Genomic DNA, 21,161 nt, shown 5'->3' on the forward strand with positions numbered 1-21,161 from the left:
TTGTCACTATCCAAAATGTCAAAAATAACCGGTAATTTCTACAAAAACTAAACATCGCTATTAATTTCAAGTTTGTTTGTTTTTGTTTAGTGGCGTAAAACATCACTGGCCATCAATGCCAAACTAATAAATATGAAGATAGAAATTATTATAATGCAGTTATGTCATTTATACTGGAGTAAACAAACACTTCGAAAAAAATCATTTGAATAAATGACAGAGTAAAATAGCCTTAATATTTCTTAAAACACGGCGAATGTTTGAATAATTAAAAAAATTAGAACAAATAGTTTAAAACATTGTATTTCAATTTTATTTGTAATCAAATTAAAAAAATTGTATTTCATCCTTCTGCCTAAATTCAATTCAATGATAAATACTAAGTTCTTAATTTAAAATTACTTTCAACATAATGATTTTTCGCTTCAGGAAAAAGTGCCAGTTTTAATTTGAATGAGATGTGTTGCTATTAAAACGATTCATTGTTTATCAGGGAAGTTCCTTGTTCAATAAATAATCAGGTTTTACTAATCGGGTTTAGATGTTACTGACGTCTATGTCAGGGTTATGTCAATCTTTCTCAATACAAGACGAACTTTAAATTTTCTTTTTCGGACCTGAATCATTTGGTTCTCAATATTTTTAATTAAAATTATTTTTTAAATCTTATATATTAGAATTAAAGAATGATAGTGTAAACGATAATAATCCTGAAACTTATTAAAGCTATAGTAAATTAATCATGAAATTTAAATATTAATTTTTTTATCAGTTCATTATTTTAAATAAATCTTATTCTTTAATTAGTGTTTTTCCTTTCTTGCAGAGAATTCAGCAATCTTACAGTCAGATTGGTATCTAATTTTCTCTCTTCAAGTTTTCAGAAACAGCCTAATTTTATAATGTGAAAATTATGAATTATCTAAAAATGTTACTTATTCTTAATAATTGATTCTTTAACACTTGAATTGAGATATTAATCTAAAAAATAAAGTATGAGATTATATAACATTGTCATTGTAGATGAAATTATATTATGTCAGCAGTACTATAAATTTTGGAGCCAATTTTAGTTGAAAGCCACCATATTTTCTTGTAGCTTTTTAGTTTAATGACCTGCTCCTAATCACAGTTTTCAGTTAATTGTTAGGGATTTCTGTCGTTCAATTCTACTTAACATACTTAGGTTACTTAGATATTAATCTCAGTGGTAAGAAACTGTTGTTTTGGATGGGACTATTTGTCTATGTCTATATTTGATTTTTTAAAATAAAATGACTGATTTTTTTCCATTAATATTCCAGAATTGTGGTCTCAATATGTATTTAATCATAGAAAAGTTCACATTAAGTCTTAATTAAAAGAACTCATTTAGGGTGATTTAATTTGTCCTCCCTTAAATTTCAGGAATTACTATTCTGATCCTTTCTCTGGATAGATGTTAGTAACAATGAATTAGAGCTAGTAGCTTAATTCTGTTTTTCTGTATTCAGCTTTCTTATTTTATTAGTTAAAGTTTTCCTCATTGAAAAATTATAAAATTTCACAAAATATAGTTTTATCATTAGAAAAAAAAATGTTAATTTTACCTCTAACTGAATCAACTATAATATTTCCTTGAGATAATTAAGATGATTCCTGTGAAAAGTTTATATCTCCTCTTCTGAAATTAAGATTTTTTTTTTTAACAATTAGAATTAAAGTTTACACACCAAAAACTTATTCGATTTATTTCAAAATTTAAATTTTCTCTTGTTAAATGGCTGTTATAGATCAATTTTTTTCGATACAATTTTTACTTATGTACATATTATTCTTTATATTTCCATATCAATTTTTAAATCTCAACTTTCCAAAAATTGGATATATTGATTTTTTGTAGAAAACTTCAATTGGTGTACCGTATCACATAGTCCCATTTATAGTAATTTATTTAGTCACAAAATAACCATTTCAAGATTTATGCCATAGAAACTAGATATGATTGGGTTAATTTTAAATTATGAGGAAAAAATGATTATGCAATTATTTTGATTTTAATATTAACTAATAAATAAAGATTAAAATAATTTATTTATTTTGTTGCTCAATATTTGGAGATATCATACATAAGTATGCATAAATTTTGGTTTTCTTTTTATTTCCTCGCCTGCTGCGGTTCGGTTGTGTTGCTCAGCATATTTATTTATAATATTTGTGTGAGTATTTTCTTAGTTACCGCTGAGGATACCTGTTTCTTTCATTAAAAAATCTGCAAGGTTTAAAGACCTTGACGGATAGTGAACTTCAAGAAAGAAGCAACCGTCATCTTCAAGTAACAAAGAGTAAGTTGCATGTAACATTTTTTTTCCCTTTTTTGTTTTTATTCTTTTCTCCTTACTTCCCTAGAAGGTCAAATAGAAAAATTCCTAACTTCCATGGAAGATCAAATTGAAAAATTTCTAACTAGCTTCATTTGGCTAACAATATAATATTGATTAATAATAATACTTGATTGATAATTTTATATCTATTAAATAAAGAAAATTACATATATTTTTCTTCTCACAGTTAAGTTGATTTTATAGATTTTTTTGGAGTGAATATCTATTCCAATTCTTTCTTTGTTATTTTAATGAATCCTTAATACTATTTCCATCAGTAAACAAGCATTTAGCACTACACCTATCAAGGATGTATTAGTATTTAGTTACTTTCTTTAACACTGCTACACTAATGCCTGAAATGGCTTAAGCATTTTAGATGGTAGTTAGTGACTGGAGAACTGCAGGCCAAAGTGGTGAAAATAAGCTACCAATTCTACATTACTGTATTCCACTGCTAATAGAAACCTTCCTTTATAAATTAAAATCAGTATCCTCTACTGTAAAGGATACCACTATACTTTATGTAGTAAAGTATCCTAAGGTATCAGACTGGGAGTAAAGTTCAATAGAAACTTCAAAAGATTATTTACCCTGTTTTATAGAAAATCATGACTTGTTTAATGGCTATGAGTTTCTAAACAGGGGATTAAGGAATTGATTCAAACATCCCATTCTGGTATGAGAACTTAAATTAGTTATCTGAAAATGACACCAACACAAAGAGATCCTTGATTGAACATGGTGAAGAGCAGGCTTATAATGGTGGGAATGTGTTGGGCTTGACATCAAAATGGTTTTTTAAAACACTCTCCTTCTAAAACCGAGTGTCTGCTGTGCCTAAATAGAAATGAATTCCGAATGATTATTGATGTACTCACAGACTATTTTAGAGTTAAAAGATATCTAATGATTTGTGGTGTAGTTACTGGTTTGGGGGGAACAAGAATTGGAAAGTATGGTACACTATATAGTACTTTCCATATCTACCCAATTGACAGATTTTATCGCCAACTACCCCACAAAGCTTTAAACACCTTCTAAATCTGTGATGGCATGTGAGTATACCAATAATCATTCCAAGTTAATTTCTATTTCTATTTAGCCCTAAATTGAATTAGTAGATATATCATGAACTTTATTTTTTAAATATTGTGAATGTAAGTTAAATACAAAACGAACTTAAGAAACAAATAATTAAATTTATATGAATTAAAATAAATAAAAACAATTTCAGCTATTCTTTTACATAACTTTTTGTTTGTATTGAAAGTAAAGAAATGAAATCTGTTAATGAAGAATAAATGGATATTACGATAGAATGGATTTCATAAGTTTTTGAGTAATGTGTTTATTTTGTTTTCAGACGGGTAGCTGTGGATCTTAGACGCCTGATTAATAACAGGTATTTAAGCTATTTATTAATTAAATGATTGTTACAGTTGATATAGTTATTACAACTACCACTGATGTAACATGAGTTACAGTATAATATATCAAGTGAGTGTTAAATCTATTTATATTTATATCTTTTTGTTTTATTTAATCAAACAGAGTTACCTACCTTCATGTCTTTCCCAGTATTACATGTTATTTTCTTTGTAATAAAAAGGACTCTGTCTATTTTATCAAACAAATGAATATTTGTATAGAAAATTTCACTAAAGTCTATAGATGGGACTGATAGCTGAAATTTGAATAAAAATGGACTCCGATAGTTTTTCACCTGTATCCTGCATTAAAATTCATGCAGAATATTTAAGTTTCCAGATATGCTGCTGTCATTTCTTCGAACTGATAAAGCTTGCAGAGTGGGCTCTCCAAGACTCTATTTCTGAATAAATGCTTTGAAAGAAAATCGTGGCCAATCTGCATTCTAAAACAGGCAATATTTTGTCTTATTGGTAGATCCCTTGGTATCAATTCAATCAACAAGGGTGCCAATGATTTACCTATCACTGCTCTCTAGTGCCCCTGACACTCCATGCCCATCTTAATTACATATGTCTCCCTCTCATAATTGCTCAATGGCCAACCTGCCAGTTCAGAAATTTCAAAATATTTGCAATATACTCCTGCATCTGCATTATTGCACTTACAGCTGAGCTGTTCATGTAGTCATGCCATTGTTTATCTTGGAGTACTAGAGATGCACAGTTTCCAAAAATATTGCCTTCATGGTAAGGTGTAAATACCTTTTCCATGATACAGTGAGTAGTAAAAAATGTTGTATTAATTATAGTGCAAATATGTTACTCTCTAAAAAGCTTTATGAAATATATTTTTAAGCATGGTTTTATCGGAGAGCTTACTGGTAAACTGTGCTATGGGTCCATTCCTCTGAGGTATTTAGAAACAAACCATTTAGATACTCTGACTCTGAAACTGACCACCTACTGCAGAAACATCCATCTGTTCAATATCTACTTTACATAAATGAGGGGGTGAAAAAAGTAATGTGAACATTCAGGAATAAACATAAATGTCATAAAAAATAACAAATTAAATCAGCCAAATATCTCTGATGAATGAATAATTTTTCAATGTACTTTTCATAAAATAATTCGGTTTTACTTAACATTTCTTAAATATATGCTTGAGGTTTGTGGTACCTTATTAATTGCATTCACAGTAGCTCCTGCATTGATGAGCATTTTTACCGCTTCCTTGTTTCCATGCCATGCTGCCATTAGTAAAGGACGCATTCCATACTAAAAACAAAAACAATCCTATTATTATATACCTAATGTTAGTATGTACACCAATATGCCCAAAAATGTGAAATATTGGAAGAAATTAATACAAGAATCACATTCATAGGACACAGTTGCTAATCCCTCTTTGACAATTGGAAAAACACTTACTGGCTGAGAAATATCACAAACTCTTCATCAGTGTACAATATTTTATAGCATATCTTGTAAATTAATAATATATATGCGCTGATATTATTGACAGTTAACGATAGTCTGAAAATAGTGTTAGAGATAAAATACTCACTTTTTTTTTATATAATTGTTTAATATTGCATGATCACCTCGGTTGTTACCCTTTTTTAGGTTTATGAGAACAGGATACTCAAATAATCAAACATTGTTGAATTAAGATATGACAGAAATTAAATATTGTGGAAATGGTTGGATGGAATATTCTAAAATATTTGATTTTACTCATATCCTAGCTACACATGTTTAATGAATTATTCTTGTTTTCATGACCACGAAGAAGAACTACAAAATTAGCCTGATCATACAGTAAAAAATTATATACTGTGTTTTTTATTTCTGACTACATCTCTAGCAATGATCCCTTATATAAACACAATCTGTTTAGTAGTTTTGGAGTTATATAATGTTCCTATTTAGCAGAGTTGGAGAAAAAGTAGTGCAAATAAAAATAGAACTGAAATTTTCATAGATATAATGTTCACTTATCAATAAATTAGTTATATTCATGTATGTTGCATTATATGTAGTTAAACAAACGTTTACCCAACTGTGTTATTTACTATTCACTATCTATTACTACTATTACTATCTTTCTTAGGTTCTAGTGAGATTTGTTCTCTCAGTTCTGTGTCAGTGTAATCCTATGTTTTTCGGTCATGGATTTGAAAAACTTTGGCAGTTACTGCTGTTTTCTGGATGAAAGTCGTTATTATGGACCCTTTAAATACAACATAATAGTTTTTCCTACTTAATTCTTATTAATAATAGGGGTTGCCTTAATACAGAAAAAAACGGTAAATATAAGAAAGCTTTATTTGTGCATAATTCTAAAAGTATATATTTTAAAGTAAATTTTATTTCCTAGAAAACAAAACCAAAATCATCGAAATCAAACTATTATTAATAAAGATAGAACACGTTGAGGTTTGATTAGATTTTCAATAATGAACCTTTGTTATCGACCAAGAAAAAAATAATTATACCTACATCCTTGCTCAAAATTCGTGGTTTTACGTCTCAAGAAATCTAGGATCCAACAATATAATAAAAAAAAAGTTGTCATTCGATTTGTTATTACATTTTCAAAAAAAAAAAAAAATTAAAACGAAACTAAAAGTAGGGAAAAATGAGGGAATCCGGCTGATTAATTTTTATCCGTCTAAATAATTATGGACACCGTAATTGCATTATTTACGTTCACAAATATATATTTATATACTTTATCTATTAAATTATGTATACATACCTTATCAATGGCTTCTATGTCACATTTGGCTCCTATTAACAGTCCCATTATTTCTGTGTTTCCTTTTGAAGCAGCCCAGTGAATCGGCGCTCTTCGGTACTGAAACATAATTATGGTTTTTGAAAAACTGAATGGAAACTAATTTTCCAAATATTTCATGAGCACTTGGTGTAATTTATGTGCCGCTGAACGGTTAAAATAATATCCAAGTTTACTGTGTATTACAATGGTGTTATGAATTGTAGTTGATAGTTCATGACGATTCCAATGGATACCATTGCCAAAACTTTGTTGTTTCTTAAATCTGAATTATTTTAACATGGAGATTTCTTCAAACGAACTTCTGGCATCTTTAGGTAGACTAACAATACTGTTTAATGGAATACTTTGCTACTTGATAATAATGATGGAACTATCCCACAGAATACTTCAAGTCCTTCCTGAGTTATCCCTATGTTTCTTCTAATTTATTCTGCGTTCTTAGGTAAATAGAGTTACCATAGATTATAACACGGTAACACAGTTCTAGATGATGGTGTTTTGAGAGATATTTGTGTATATCAATGATAACCACTTTAGGACACTGATTCATTAATAATTATTTACTCGAAGAGAATAGTACTCAATGTCAAGCCTGATTTCACTTACAATACAAGTAAACAAGATATATCCATATTTTTATCCTATAGTTTTTCCCGGTATATTGAAGTATCGATATTATTATTTGACTATCGATAACCTACATTGAAAAAAACCTGAAAGACGGCGGGTTCAACAATAAAAAAAAATCCAAAACAAATTTGTTGAAAGCAGAACTGAGCAACAATCATTTATATCTGCAGTAGATTTCTAAGCGATATCAAAGCAATCGGCCTGCAATATGCGATCATTACCCATGCCTCGATTGACTTCTAAAGGCAACGGGGACGTTATAATATGTACTTATAAAAACAAATTTAATCGTTTCTTGCAGAAACAATACCTGCTCATAGAATTGAGCAAGTTAGTTTTGCAAATTAGTTCCGTAAGTATGAACGTCATCAAGTTGTTGATAGCATTTTCAAGTAGTTACCAAGTAGTTAAATTTGCAGCAGTTCAGAAGTTGTGACAGAGGTTCCATTATTATTGAAAATGGTGTCTTTGAAGGCAAACGGCTTGAGCTCAAAATTAGAAAGTCAACCAATGACAAATAATGGAAAAGTCATTGCTCCAATGGTTTTGAACTAATCTTTAAAAGACAAGGTATGAATTTTTGTTCGTTGTTGGTATCTTCTAAGCATGCAAAATAGGTTTTGCCACCTTGAATTTTTTTTTTAAATCTTGTTTGCCATCAATTTACAGAATATTTCATGCTGAAAAATATTTTCTTATTGGATTTAAAAATAAATAATCAAATGGTGGCTGAGTAACTGAAAAGTCTGAAAAATGTTTATGTATTTATTTTGGCAAATTTCACGAAATATATTACTCCTATGATGATATTTATTGTATTTAGCAAGCTTCAATTAAGTGCTAATAGACATTAGTATGTATAATAGTTCTTCAGATACAGTTAAAAAAAAATATATTTTTTTTTCTAAATAAAAATAAATCAACAAGGGCTTGTCCCTTAGAATACGAAGAAAAAGTAACTGCATCATTGTGTTTGTGTATATGTCTCTTCTATTGTAATAAATTTAAAAATATGTTTTTGGGGAGTATGGAAAAAAATAAAAATAGAAATATTTAGAAAATAATAATTTCCGGAAATAAGTTTCAAAAAAGAAAATAAGGCCATAAGATAAAAGAAATTGATAAGAAGATAGATATTGTGCTGCACCAATACTGGCTCAAATACTTGAATGAGGTATTATTGGCTTTAAAAATAAATCAAGATGTCGTCCTCAAAACCACATATTTCTCTCTTAGATTTGTTTATTGGTATTACTGGCCTTTAACACGTCTAAAAGTGACCTTACAACGAACAAAAAAAATCAAACTATGTCTTTGTGGGAATCCACCATTGACCTATGTTTTATCTTATATCTCTTCTACTAAACATTGGGTACAAACACATTATACTTCGTTAATTACAGCTTGTCTAACAAACTCAGGGTACTATTCTTCGAAGAGACTTTCTCATCGCGTTATGACTGAGGTTGGCTTCTCTTCACTGATTAAAGCATTAATCGTTTCTTGATATTTGAAAATCACTTTAAATATGTGTTGACTCGTAGTGAATGTTGAAATGTGCATTATTATTTGTAATAAGGAGAAGGTTGTGTGTTTCATATTGTCTTTGATCAATAAATTATATAGGAGCTATATCTAGTTTTTGTTTTCATCTCGAAGGCCGAAGCACTAAGAATGTTGTTGACCTCGAGTGATTCAGATTTAAAAGTGTTGTAGTTGTAATATTAATTATACCTTTTTTATATAACCTGTTACATTTTTACAATACAGTGTGTATGAAATTCAATTGTTATAGTATCATGCATAACGGAGGGAACTTAGTCATTTTCTTTCCAGCCATATCCAAACACACCAAACACCACAAAATTCTATCATAGAAAGCCAAGATCAGTTTCGGGGTGTACTATATTAGTTTGCTTATGTGTCCCTAATAAACCTATCACTAATCACACACCAATGTGATGTCTTGCAATAACGTTTTTGGAATGTTCCATGTATACTTAAATTGATGCCAGTTTCGTGTTTATCGTACCAAGAATTAATGTAGCTGAGGTGAAGAAAACTTCCAATTATAATATATTTTTATTCTATATTTTGTACTTGTACAACGTTTCGGGATTTACCCAATGATCATGTACTATCATATCTAACTATATCACGATGGAATATGATTTTTATGATACAATATGATTTCTTGTAGTTTTATCTTGTACTCTGCTCTAACTTTTTCATATAGTTTTCTTTGAATTCCATATTTTGTTCTAGTCTGAATTTTCTTTTCTAGGAAGCTGATTATATTATTTTTTTAAATGCTGAGTTGAAGAAAAATTCTCATTAGTATTTATTATTATTATATATTTTGTACTTGTACAACGTTTCGGGATTTACCTCATGCTCATGTACTATTGTATCTAACTACGTTATGATGGAATATGATTTCTTGTAGTTTCATCTTGTTCTCTGAATCTAACTTTTTCATATGGTTTTCCGTTAATTCTATATTTTGTTTTAGTCTGGATTTTATTTTCTAGAAAGTTGATTATATTATTTTTTTAAAATACTGATGTGAAGGAAACTTCCAATTAGAAAATATTATTATTCTATATATTACTTGTAGAGAGTTTCGGGATTTACCTCATACTCATGTACTATTGTGTCTAACTATATTATGATGGAATGTGATTTATTGAACAAAAAAATAATATAATCAACATCCTAGAATAAATTAGAATAAAACAAAATATGGAATTGATTGAAACCGATATGAAAAAGTTTGAAGTTCCTTTTTATTTCCTTTTTTTACGACCAAGGTCTCTGAAATATTCTAAATTTTAATACCTTGCTGTTTTATAGTACTATCTTTTATAGTCATAATAATTCTAACGGTGTGATAATATTTCCAGATTTAATAGAACTTTCTTCTATCCTATCCTTGGCTTGTTTATTGTCTCAACTGCTGAAGATTGACATTGTATTTTTACACAATGTACTTTGTATGGAAAACATATGATATAATGATGGTTTGTTTCGCCGGAAATAGTAATAATATTCTTTAACTAGCTATTATTACTTTGATATTACTATACGGGAGCTATAGTTGTATTAATAAGGTAAAGTGGGGAAGTGCATTCTTCCGGATAAGTGCTCAGTCCATAGCCGGATTTAAATTGTGGACACCCCTTGGCCACAGGGTTTTAGAGACCTCCCTTCGTACTATTGGAAGAGGAGAGGGTTGGGCGAGAAATTTTCACTATCTATGTGAAATATGATAGTCTTTCAGACTATCTGTGTATATTTAGAACTTTAAATTAAAAAATAAATTAGATCTGAGGCTGTCAAATATATTAAAAAATAAGGAATTAACAGTAGAGTAATGTTAAATCATATTTGATAAAATGTTACGGTTCCTTGCAGTAATTATTAATTTTTTAGCAATTTTCAATTAAAATTTTAACTTACGTTATTTCTGGAATTGATGTCTATTGGCTCGTTGAGGACTTCCCGGACAGCTTCTACGTCATTCTTGATTACAGCTTCGTATAGAAGGAGGTCGTTCTTTATAACTGAAAAAAAAAACATTGAAATCTTATTGAATATGGATACTTCAGAAACAATCAGTAGATTTGTAAAGAAATACCTGCTGTTAGAAAGTAAGGAGTTTTTCCTGAGGAGGTATACAACCTTATATGTCATCATTCATTAATATCAGTTGTAGTTATATTTTTTCCTTTGGGATTGCATAATTTCTTGTACATAGGTTTCCAACCTAATAATTTTAAGGACTCTCTCATCCAGCGACATAAGTGGGAGGGTCAGCCATATTTTGAAAGTCTTACGATTTTTCTCCCATAAATAACTTCTGACACTTGCATAATCATGATTATGCATATTCAGTGTCCACGAACTCTCAGCAACTATTTAGTAAAGTTTCTTGGAACCAAGAGGGAATTGAAATGATAGTGGAGGAAGATCAGGTTTACTTAATTTTGAGAAAGTGAATGTTATGTGTATATATATACTCAAATTAATATATAAATCGGTTTAGTTCACAGTATTATGGAATAGTAATAATACTTTTAAAAAAAATAGTAGGTCACCACCGGATGGTGGCCAATAAAGTTATCGAAATAGTAGAAGAAAACTATTTATTGTTAACCAAGGTTTCGCCCCACTTTGCAGGGATTCATCATGGCTGTCAGATTGAAACAAAGATGACAACTCAATTCAAATGACAAATAAATTAGTTTGATACCTTTATTGACCGCCACCGGGACTATCTTCCTACAATCCACTTCATACGGCCAACTATCTTATTCCAATATGGATTAGAAAAAATTAATTTCTCGAAATTAAATAAACATAAACCCTCCCTTATAAATACCTGTGTATACATAGGTGAGTTTACTGAAAACATCTTAAATTAAATTTTTAAAAGAAATTTGTATAATTTGGAAAAAAGGCGTTTTTATTTCCAACTAATTTCACCTATTTAATATTTATGTCATGTATCATATAGGATTCAGGTAAAAAATAATTATATTTGCAAAATTAGCTTTTAGATGAGGATTTTTTTTTACTGAAAACAAAAGAATGCACATTTTTTTATAAAGAATTTTTTCACTGCTGCTCTTTTATAAATGCACGCTAACGAATGTGTACGTTTCCCTGGCTTTCACATTCTGCACGGCATTTGGCAACTCTGCCCCTGGTACTTCCACCATAAGCTGCTTTCAACTCTTTATCCCAGTACGTGGTGGTCTACAATATGTTTTTTTTATTACCTCCTATGTGGTCATTTCTACTGCTCTAACCATGGAGGCGGAGGGGAAGAGGATTGCTGGCAAGTATTCATTCCATAGAGCCTCTACGAAATAAAATGGCAATCCCTCCCAAGCCGAATTCGAACTGGAGCGGCTCTAGTTACGAGGTTACTAAGGAGATACCTGAACAGCCTCTGCTACAAACGGCATTTGGTGATTTACCTCTCCGCTCTTGTGTGATGCCTCGGTTGATATTTCACAATCACTTTTACTACCAATTAAAAACAAATTAAGCAAACAAAAGAATTAAATTAATTATTTTTAAGAGGCCCTGAGATGGAAAGAGAGAGGGTAAATAGATGGAAAATAAATTTTTGTCCCAGTGGTAGGGGTAAGGTGTCCCAATATGTCCCTGCAGTAGAGGCAAGGTCCCAGTGATACTAGAAAGCAATCCCATTTACCGCAGCTACTTTACCCTACAGACAATTCCACTGGGACGAATTGTCCAACTGGGGGTGAAAGGGTTAATCCAGCTGTCTTATATGGTATTGTCCCCCCATTTCCACTTTTTCCTGAAGACCATCTCCAATATTTCTATCATCTAAGTTTTGCTTTTTATCCAAACTTTCGGTTTACAATTCCATCTATTTAACTTAAAATTTATAAATTGGTAAAAATGTAATCATGGAGTTTACAAAAATTACTAACATATTTAAATTTAATTTACTATTACTTGACACCTTTTATCTAAGAATCGGTAGAAAACATCTGATTTGGGATATTGACGAAGTAAAAACCCCGCCTTTTACGATAAAAAAGATCATTTACATTAAGAATTTAAAATTACAAATTACAAAAATTACAGCTAACAAATATATTTAATTTAATTTGTTGTGATATTTTCAGAAATAATTTCTCAATAACAGTTCTCCTTAGTCACATGTAGGAAAATGTTGTTCTCGAGCATCCTCGGTTGATGGGCCTAAAGGTCTCTGTTGCTAATTAAAATTTCAATCTATAGCTTCATGGATATTATACAATTTATTGAAAAGAAACATTTCTGTTGCGCATACAAATTGAGACCATATACGTGTATGAGATAAGTACAGTAAGTACTTCATTTAAGCGTAAAGAAAATAATACTAGCCAAGCTATTACTATTACTTGAAAAAAAAGAAACAACAAATAATTGTTCAGATATAATTATAGTTTTTATGATAACTAAGTAATAGTTATAAAAACGCATGTACTCAAATATCTAAAAAAAAAAACTATGTTTATAAAAATTCCTCTTAAAATGTTTCATACCCATAGTACATTCACCATTTCATTCAAGATATTCCCCCGTTCGATGAAGACAAGGGTTAACTTACCATGTAACTGTAAATGTAACACATTAAACCCTGAGTGCTTGAAAGTAAGCAGTACCTTAGTTAGTAGTACCGTAGTTTTACAGTACAGCTTCTGATGTATCTTTTCAAAGTTTTATCCGAACATTTTTAATCAAACTAATCCTTTTGTTTAATCCCTATTTAGTTCCACAGAGCCCTCATAATCCTCCTTGTAGGTAAAAAATGTAATGACGTAGAAACCTTTTGTGGAATAAGACAATGGTAGGTTCTCCTCCAGATTCCCTTCATTATATTGCATTCGTATATCATAGAAATTCTGTATTTAAAATATGAATGCGAACCTATCACTGAATTGGAAGTATTTACTCTAAATTATAATTATTTACTATAAATTGAACCCCAAATTAAACAATTCAGGAAAATATATTTTAAGTGAATTATGATTTGATTTAAACAAAATAATATTGTTGCGAATTGCAATCCTCGAAGGTATTGTGTATTTCAATATAGTCGAGGATTGCATTTTTATAAAATATAAATTTTATTTATCATTTTCATTTATTTTCCGCATATATTTCTATTCAAACGCTCACAATACAGTCCAATTAAGCTACAGTTTATCTTCATGGCTTTATTTTCTATTTTTTATAGCACCAATAAGGTCTGAAGTCTATGTTAATACCCAAAAGTGTGGATCAATGTATTTAATGAATTTTATCATTGCTTTATTAAAGGTTTAGATGACCAGTAAAATTCGATTGTGTCAATATATAATATTTATTATTCTTAAAAAATTATTTATTCATGAAAATTTTTATTTTATAAATTTTGGTAAGTACAATATATATTGCTCTTTGCTACTTAAGCTGATATCAAGAGCTTGGATTTATATTTTAGTAAAAAAATTAATTGAAAAAAAAAGACACTGTTTTATAGTAAAATAATATATAGATCTTTATTGATGTATTTTAAAGCAATATATTTTTATAAAAGGAAGATAGTCCGGGTGCTGTGAAAAAAAAACTATAATAGTAATTGAACTATTTAATGTGAACAAATGTTTCGCCCCACTTAGCAAGGCTTTATCAGTGCTAAAATAGATACAAACAACTAAAAAAATGTAACATGTTGTTTGCTTTCATTGTTACATTGTTATAGTTTCTATCATTTTAGCCCCGATGAAGCTCTGGAGAGTGTGGCCAAACAGTGGCTCACATTACATAGTTACATTACTATCAAGTTTTTTTTTTACTTCTGACCATCTTCCTTTTATATATTACTCACGGTCAAGTTTTTATTTTATTATTATTTTAATTTCATGTTAATAAAGGATTTAAGGAAGTAGGACAATATATAGAAATTATGTGTCAGTTGTTGTATATGTATTCATGCACGGTGCTTAAATTTAATGTTGAGTGTACCTTAGTTATTCTTGTGTAATATGAATAGTTGAAAACAATATTTTAAATCATTGGTGAGTGAGAAAGCTCATTTTTTTCCTAATTTCTTATTTCGTGCTCAGGAGAATGTGTCATTCCTCTAATTTCTTCATTCATATTAAATGCCAATTAAAGACAAAATGTTTAAGATGAAGGCCAGATACATTTGTCTGTGATATTTAAAGTTTTTTTTTTTTTTTTAATTATTTATTTAATTTAATTTACAACTGTACAAAATAATACAATAGGTAAATATGTAGTATGTTTCATTTACGCTTGTAAATCTTGGGAAGGAACCACCCATTGGTAGTACTTCAAACATTAATTTAAATTAGAAGGTCCCGTGGCCATCTTCTTTTCAGACGCCTCGGAGGATTAACAGGGATTGTTAAGGATGAAAGATTAAGAATTAATGGGTTAGGATGGTTAAGGAGTTTGGAATAAAAAGACGCATATCTGTTTTGGGTCAAATCTGCAACGAATGGGATGTTAAGGTCTTTATGAATGAGTTTATTTGTGACGTAATAAGGAGCATCAAGGATTTTGGATTGTAACGATTGGATGCGGGAAGAATTTGATGGTTTGGTGGAGCCCCAGAGCTCAATTCCATATGTCCAAATTGGTCTGATTATTGTAGTGCATACTAATATTTTTTAGTGAATGGGAAGTTAAGAGCGTTTGTCAAGTAAGTGTTGTAGCAATCGGAATCTGCGAGCAGTTTCTTGTCGTTTCAGTCTTGTGTGTGGATTCCAAGTAAGTCTCTTGTCAAGATGGAGTCCTAAGTATCGAATCTGTTCAACCGGCATTAGTGGTGTATTTAGAAAGGATACTGTAGGACAGTTTAAAGTATCTTGAAGAGATAGTTTTTCAGCCTGTTTAAATTTGATAATGTTACTGATGTGGAATTTTTCAGTATTTTCCTCTTGTTATTGGCTGTGTGAATTTTCGTATAAAATCACCAAGATGTTTTTATTGATCTGAATATCTCTTTATATCCATTTTATTGATATATATTATATTTTATATTTTACGTCTTTGGAAGGTAATTTGTTGCTGCTTTTAATTTATTTAATGTTTGTTTGTCTCCAAACTAACAGTTTTACAACGACAATTTTACAATTAGCCATATTTCACATCATACCTCAATAGCTTAGGATTAAACCCGGATATTTTAAAAACCCTCAGAGACGATAATTAAACAATAAAATTAGTATTTCAGTTTTTAAAATCAAAAGGTTTACTGACACAAATGTAACATCGAACAGACAATAAATAAATAAAATAAAGAAATAATAAAATTAAAAAAATTAAATTAAACGAATGTAAGCAAAATTAAATATGGTAAAAATGGCGTTTTTTACCAATTATGTTTTACGCAACTAAACAAAAACAAACTAGGCTCCAAAGGCCAAATCCGGTCCGCGATCACCAATAATCCGGTCCGCGATCACCAATAATCCGGTTCATTTTATTAATTTGTAAAATATACAATGTAATTAATCATAAATATAAATTAGTGATATGGATGTGCTGCTACAATACTCTAGGTCTTGGCCTTAGAGAAATCAATGTATCAGACCCCAGAAGCTCCGAGGCCCATGGCCGGACGAAGGTGTTGGCGTGGAGCGCGAGAACCTCACGGTAGCTGTTGGGTAATGATTAACGCATGACGGGAGCAGGAACTCTTACCGGAACTGGTGCATGAACTTGGTTCCCCGGTATTCGTCTCTTACTCAACTCACGGTTACACTGAAAAAAATGAAGATGCAATCCTTCTAATTTAGTCCTTGAAACATTTGTAATTCGAACATGACCTCTTGCCGTACGATTGCAGGTGGTTTGGAAACAGAACATTTCACTAGATCTAGTTTGTTTTTGAAAATATTAAGAAACATAGGCAACATTCATAATTCATAACACGGATGTACTAAGAAGTTATTTTTCATTTTTATTTTCAGTAAGTGCTTTATGAACTTATTTAAGAAATGTTAGTGAATAATGTACCAATTCTTTCAACTATCACTTTCTATTCTCAATACCTCCTTCTCACCGAATTGCTGCGTTTGGCAAGTCTGTTTATCCGAGCTGGCTTCCTCTGGAACTCTATTACTCTAGCCATGCACAAATAGTAGTTCGGATCCATCTTTTTCAACGCCCTTTTCCTTATCCAAACAGAATAACTAAATAGTTATAAATAGTTATAAATATAATAATATTATATTTTACATATGCACATATTACCTGTAAATATTGGAGGTAGTGTCTTTTTCTCTATTTTTTTTTCTGTTATAGTATTCTCATTATGTAAATATACTATATTAAGTTTTAAATAAACACGGCCACACTTCTCTGGCCAATATGCTATGTAACAAAAAATTGTTCTAGAGAGACTAAGTCGCCGAATAGTTAAGCTATTTTATAACAATCAATATCTCTTCATTTTCAAAGGAAGACGTGTGTTTAGGCGTGATTGTGAATCTTACATCTCATAACTGATATTCTGGAAAGAAAGTATGTTCAGTACTTTGCCCTAAGATCCCGATTTACCCCCTGACTGATTTCATGCACTCATTTTAGCGTTGAGTAGACACAAAAGGCGTCCTTCACTTTCCCGTCAGAACTGTTACAACTGAGCTTCCTCACTCGTTATTTTTGGTTATTCAACTCACAATATTTTTGGCAGATATAATAGTGACCGTACTAACATTTGCCAACTGATGTACACTCTGCCTTAAAAAGAAAAAAAAAGACAACCAAAGCTTCATTCTTTAGAAGCAATACTCATTTATTTTAGTGGCAACTCAGTTATTTTCGATAAATTGCTGAAATTATTAGTAAGGCTTAATATTTTTTTTTTTCTGTTTTTAATCTTTTATTTTTTTGTATTTTCTCGCTGTTATTTTTGTATTCTAAACTAAATCTATATTTCTCACAATTACAACTTTTATGGAGTGTATGGCTCATCATATGGGGTGTATCACCTAGATATATGATCTATATAGAAAAAAATCCATATCTATATAAAGAAGAACTGAAAGAATATAAACGTAAAACATTTATATAATGTTTCTATTATTTTGTCGTAAACAGAATCCCTCTCAGGAGCTGATTACAATGAAATTTTATCTAGTGGGTTGGACGATAAACATGACAAACCGTGCAAAACCTGTTAATATAATTTTTATAAACATTTCAATCTAAATTTCTCCTATATTCATGGTAAATATCACCTACTACGAAGAAACAATGGCCCTAATACATTTAAACATATGTGTTGAACAAATTTCAATCTTTAAGCAGTGCGCTTCCTATTGCTATACCGCAATACTAAGCAGCGCGCATGGCCTGACGGTGATTTCATTAAGAAATCGGGTGGCGCTGAGGCACTTGTTGATGAAGAGTTGACAAATTGGTGATGATTTGGTCTTCTGATGATTCATGAATTCCGCATCCATTCTCCACCTAAGCGCGATAACTCCTTTTTTTAAACTGTAGCATGCTGATTATTATAAAGAAAATTAATAAGATAAAATGAAAAGATCACCATTGCTATGCAGTAGATCTGATATCGGTCTGTTATGAGATCAATCTGTTAATTGACGTCTGGAGCTTTTAGGCGAAGTTATGACGCGATATGAAGCAAGCACTGTATGGCATAAATATCTGCAATATTAATATATATCAAAGCGGAAGAACAAATGATGGAGAAGACTACAACTAATAATTCAGGAGGAATATACCTCAGAGTATATATATATATATATATATATATGAGGAATATACCTCAGGAATATACGCGACAGTTGGCAATACAGGGGAAAGTAATCCTCTCTGTTAAAGTAGAGGGGGATTGAGGCTACTTGTCTTTGCTAATGTTTATTGCTCTTCACATAAGTCCCCGAGGGCCCCTATATATCCAGGCAATCAGTTTACGGGATGATACCATTAATACCTCCTCCGATTAGTTACCTCATGCCGTCCGTAATTTGTCATAATAATAAATCAGAGGCTATAGAAGGGAATATTCTTCTAGCGATATTGTTGGCTAATGATGTTTAGGAAGTGACAAAGTGACATGCATTTTACAATCATTATGGAAAATCATAAACATATAATTATTTGGTATATAAATGCAATTAAATTTCCTATTATAAATAAATTATAAGTTCCTTCTTAACAAATATAGATAATAAATATACACCATCTTAATTGTCAATAAATTCCCCCTACCAACTCTTCATTAATTCCTTTTATTGAATTTCTTATTTCCAAGCATTCTACACTTTTCAATATGCGCCTATTCATAATGAAAAGTTTCTAACTATACATCAAAGCAAGGAAATAATAATACTTTTTCCAAAAAGTAATAATAAGCATTAAAAATTAACTTTTTTTTATACCATTTTACAACTGGTTAAGTAAACATTATTTATTATTAACTTTTTTTTCTGTGGCACCGGGATGTGGGCTAGTTGAGGAAGGAAATGCTTATTGAATAGATCGTTTATCTATTCAGTTTTTGGATGAAATTAATTATATATATAAGTCTTGAATTTTTTCTTAATTGTTAATACTTTTTTTGAAATATTAAATGTTTAGGAAAATTCATATTGAAGTTATAGTTACTAGCCTCCATATGGAAAATTTATAAAACGTGAAAAGAAGTTATGCAGTTTAAAAAAAAATCAATTCCGCTAAAACACTACATTTTTGTTTTTGAAAAAAATCGGAAAAAGACATTTAAGTAGATGTTTTTCTAAACTGGAGGCATGTTATTCAAAAAGAGACCGAAATCGAACTAAAAAATTATTTTTTATCTTAGTTAAAAAACTCCAACAATACCGAGAACAGTTGCTAGAAGCGACTAGGGGAAAGGTGAGTTCCACACACGTTTTTGAAGGTACTATAACATAAATCTTCTAAAACTTTTTGTAGAATATGAGCTGCTAGGTGTTCAAAATGACCTAGGGAGAATAGATTAAAAAATATAAAACATCAAACAATAATGTTAACAAATAAAAACCAGGACAATTTAGAACTTAGGCCCGTGTATCTGTAGTTCATAAGCGCACTGAACAGTTAGTATACCTTGCCTATAATGGTATTCATTCGAGTAGTAATTTAAATTGTGAAAAAAAACTATTACAGCACAATTAATTAAAATTATGGGTAATATTTTTTAAACCTTTTTCCTCTTCTTCATGGAAACGCATAGCTCTAAACCCTATGGACTATGGACATAGTTTAATATCTAAAATATATATCATTAAATTACGTTGAGCCATAATTGCTATTTCTCCTGGAATGTAAATCAATAATATGCCCTGTTAATCCTGCACTTACTGGAGTTTATAACATATTTTCATGCATACGTTAAAGTAACTTTTGTGTATACATTACTTAACAAAATACATAAATTGCCCATCACTATTATTTCTTATATCCAATTTAACAAATTAGACAACTATTTTTTTATTCAATTGCTATATTTAATGTACATTTTTGTAACACCAGATTGGTTTATGAGCGGAGAAAGAAAATAAAGCCTGAAAAAAAGGTGGCCAAGAGAGAGAAACCTATTCATATTTCAGTTGGATAGCTACAGTCCTACGTCAGCTCTTCGGTCCATTATTCAAAAGGTAGACTGGATGCCATATCTCAAGCCATGACCAGAAATGGACTCCCTTCAGACAAAAACGAAAAACTCATGATAAATCATCAAAACTTATGATTTAAGTTATTCATTAGTATTATAATATTTTCTAATTACTAAGTTCTAATTAATTTGTAATTATCAAGTGTTGATTGGGGAAAAATTGTAGTTATTTATCATTTGAACTGTATTCAATCTTACTCCATGTTATACATAAGTATAAAACTAAAGTATGCCTTAGTCTGGCAGATAACATTATTTTTTAACTTATCACTTTAGCTAGAGTAATTCGGTAAACTACAATATTCCTTCCTCCATCCTTCTTGCCATTGGAATGCTTTATAAGGACATTAAAATCAAATGAATAAATAAGCAAGCACATTAATTATAGTATGTGATAAAACGATTACTTAGGGCTCTCAAATATAGATAAAATGATTGACACTAAACTCTAGGTGTCACATCATTTCCATTAAAACATTGTAAATCAAAACTAATAAGCAAATATAACACACTTCACAAATTTTAATGAAAGGTTGGATATTTATCAAACAATGGAAATATTAGACTAATTTTTCCCCCTAAAACTTTACTTCTAAATTGATACAAAAAGGTTGCTCCCAACGTGTATTTTTCTGAAAAATTACTATCATCTATTATTAATCAGGCAATATATTCGGTTATTGTATTTGTTTTAATACTGTAGAAAACCTCAATAAATAAAAGTT

At 30.1% G+C, this 21,161-nt stretch overlaps 1 protein-coding gene across 1 annotated transcript in view; it reads right to left on the minus strand.

Moving 5' to 3' along the window:
- LOC106681988 (ankyrin repeat and death domain-containing protein 1A) overlaps positions 1-21,161 on the minus strand; it is a 252,329-nt gene that overhangs the window by 11,966 nt on the left and 219,202 nt on the right. Inside the window, exons 3-5 of the mRNA XM_014422604.3 lie at positions 10,689-10,792; positions 6,558-6,656; positions 4,976-5,074 (exon numbers count right to left, since the gene is read on the minus strand). Of these exons, the coding sequence (XP_014278090.1) occupies positions 4,976-5,074; positions 6,558-6,656; positions 10,689-10,792 (302 nt within the window). The remainder of the gene's footprint in view (positions 1-4,975; positions 5,075-6,557; positions 6,657-10,688; positions 10,793-21,161) is intronic.

Source organism: Halyomorpha halys, unplaced genomic scaffold, assembly GCF_000696795.3.
Source record: "Halyomorpha halys isolate HHAL.00 unplaced genomic scaffold, Hhal_1.1 Scaffold380.1, whole genome shotgun sequence".
Lineage (NCBI taxonomy): Eukaryota > Metazoa > Arthropoda > Insecta > Hemiptera > Pentatomidae > Halyomorpha > Halyomorpha halys.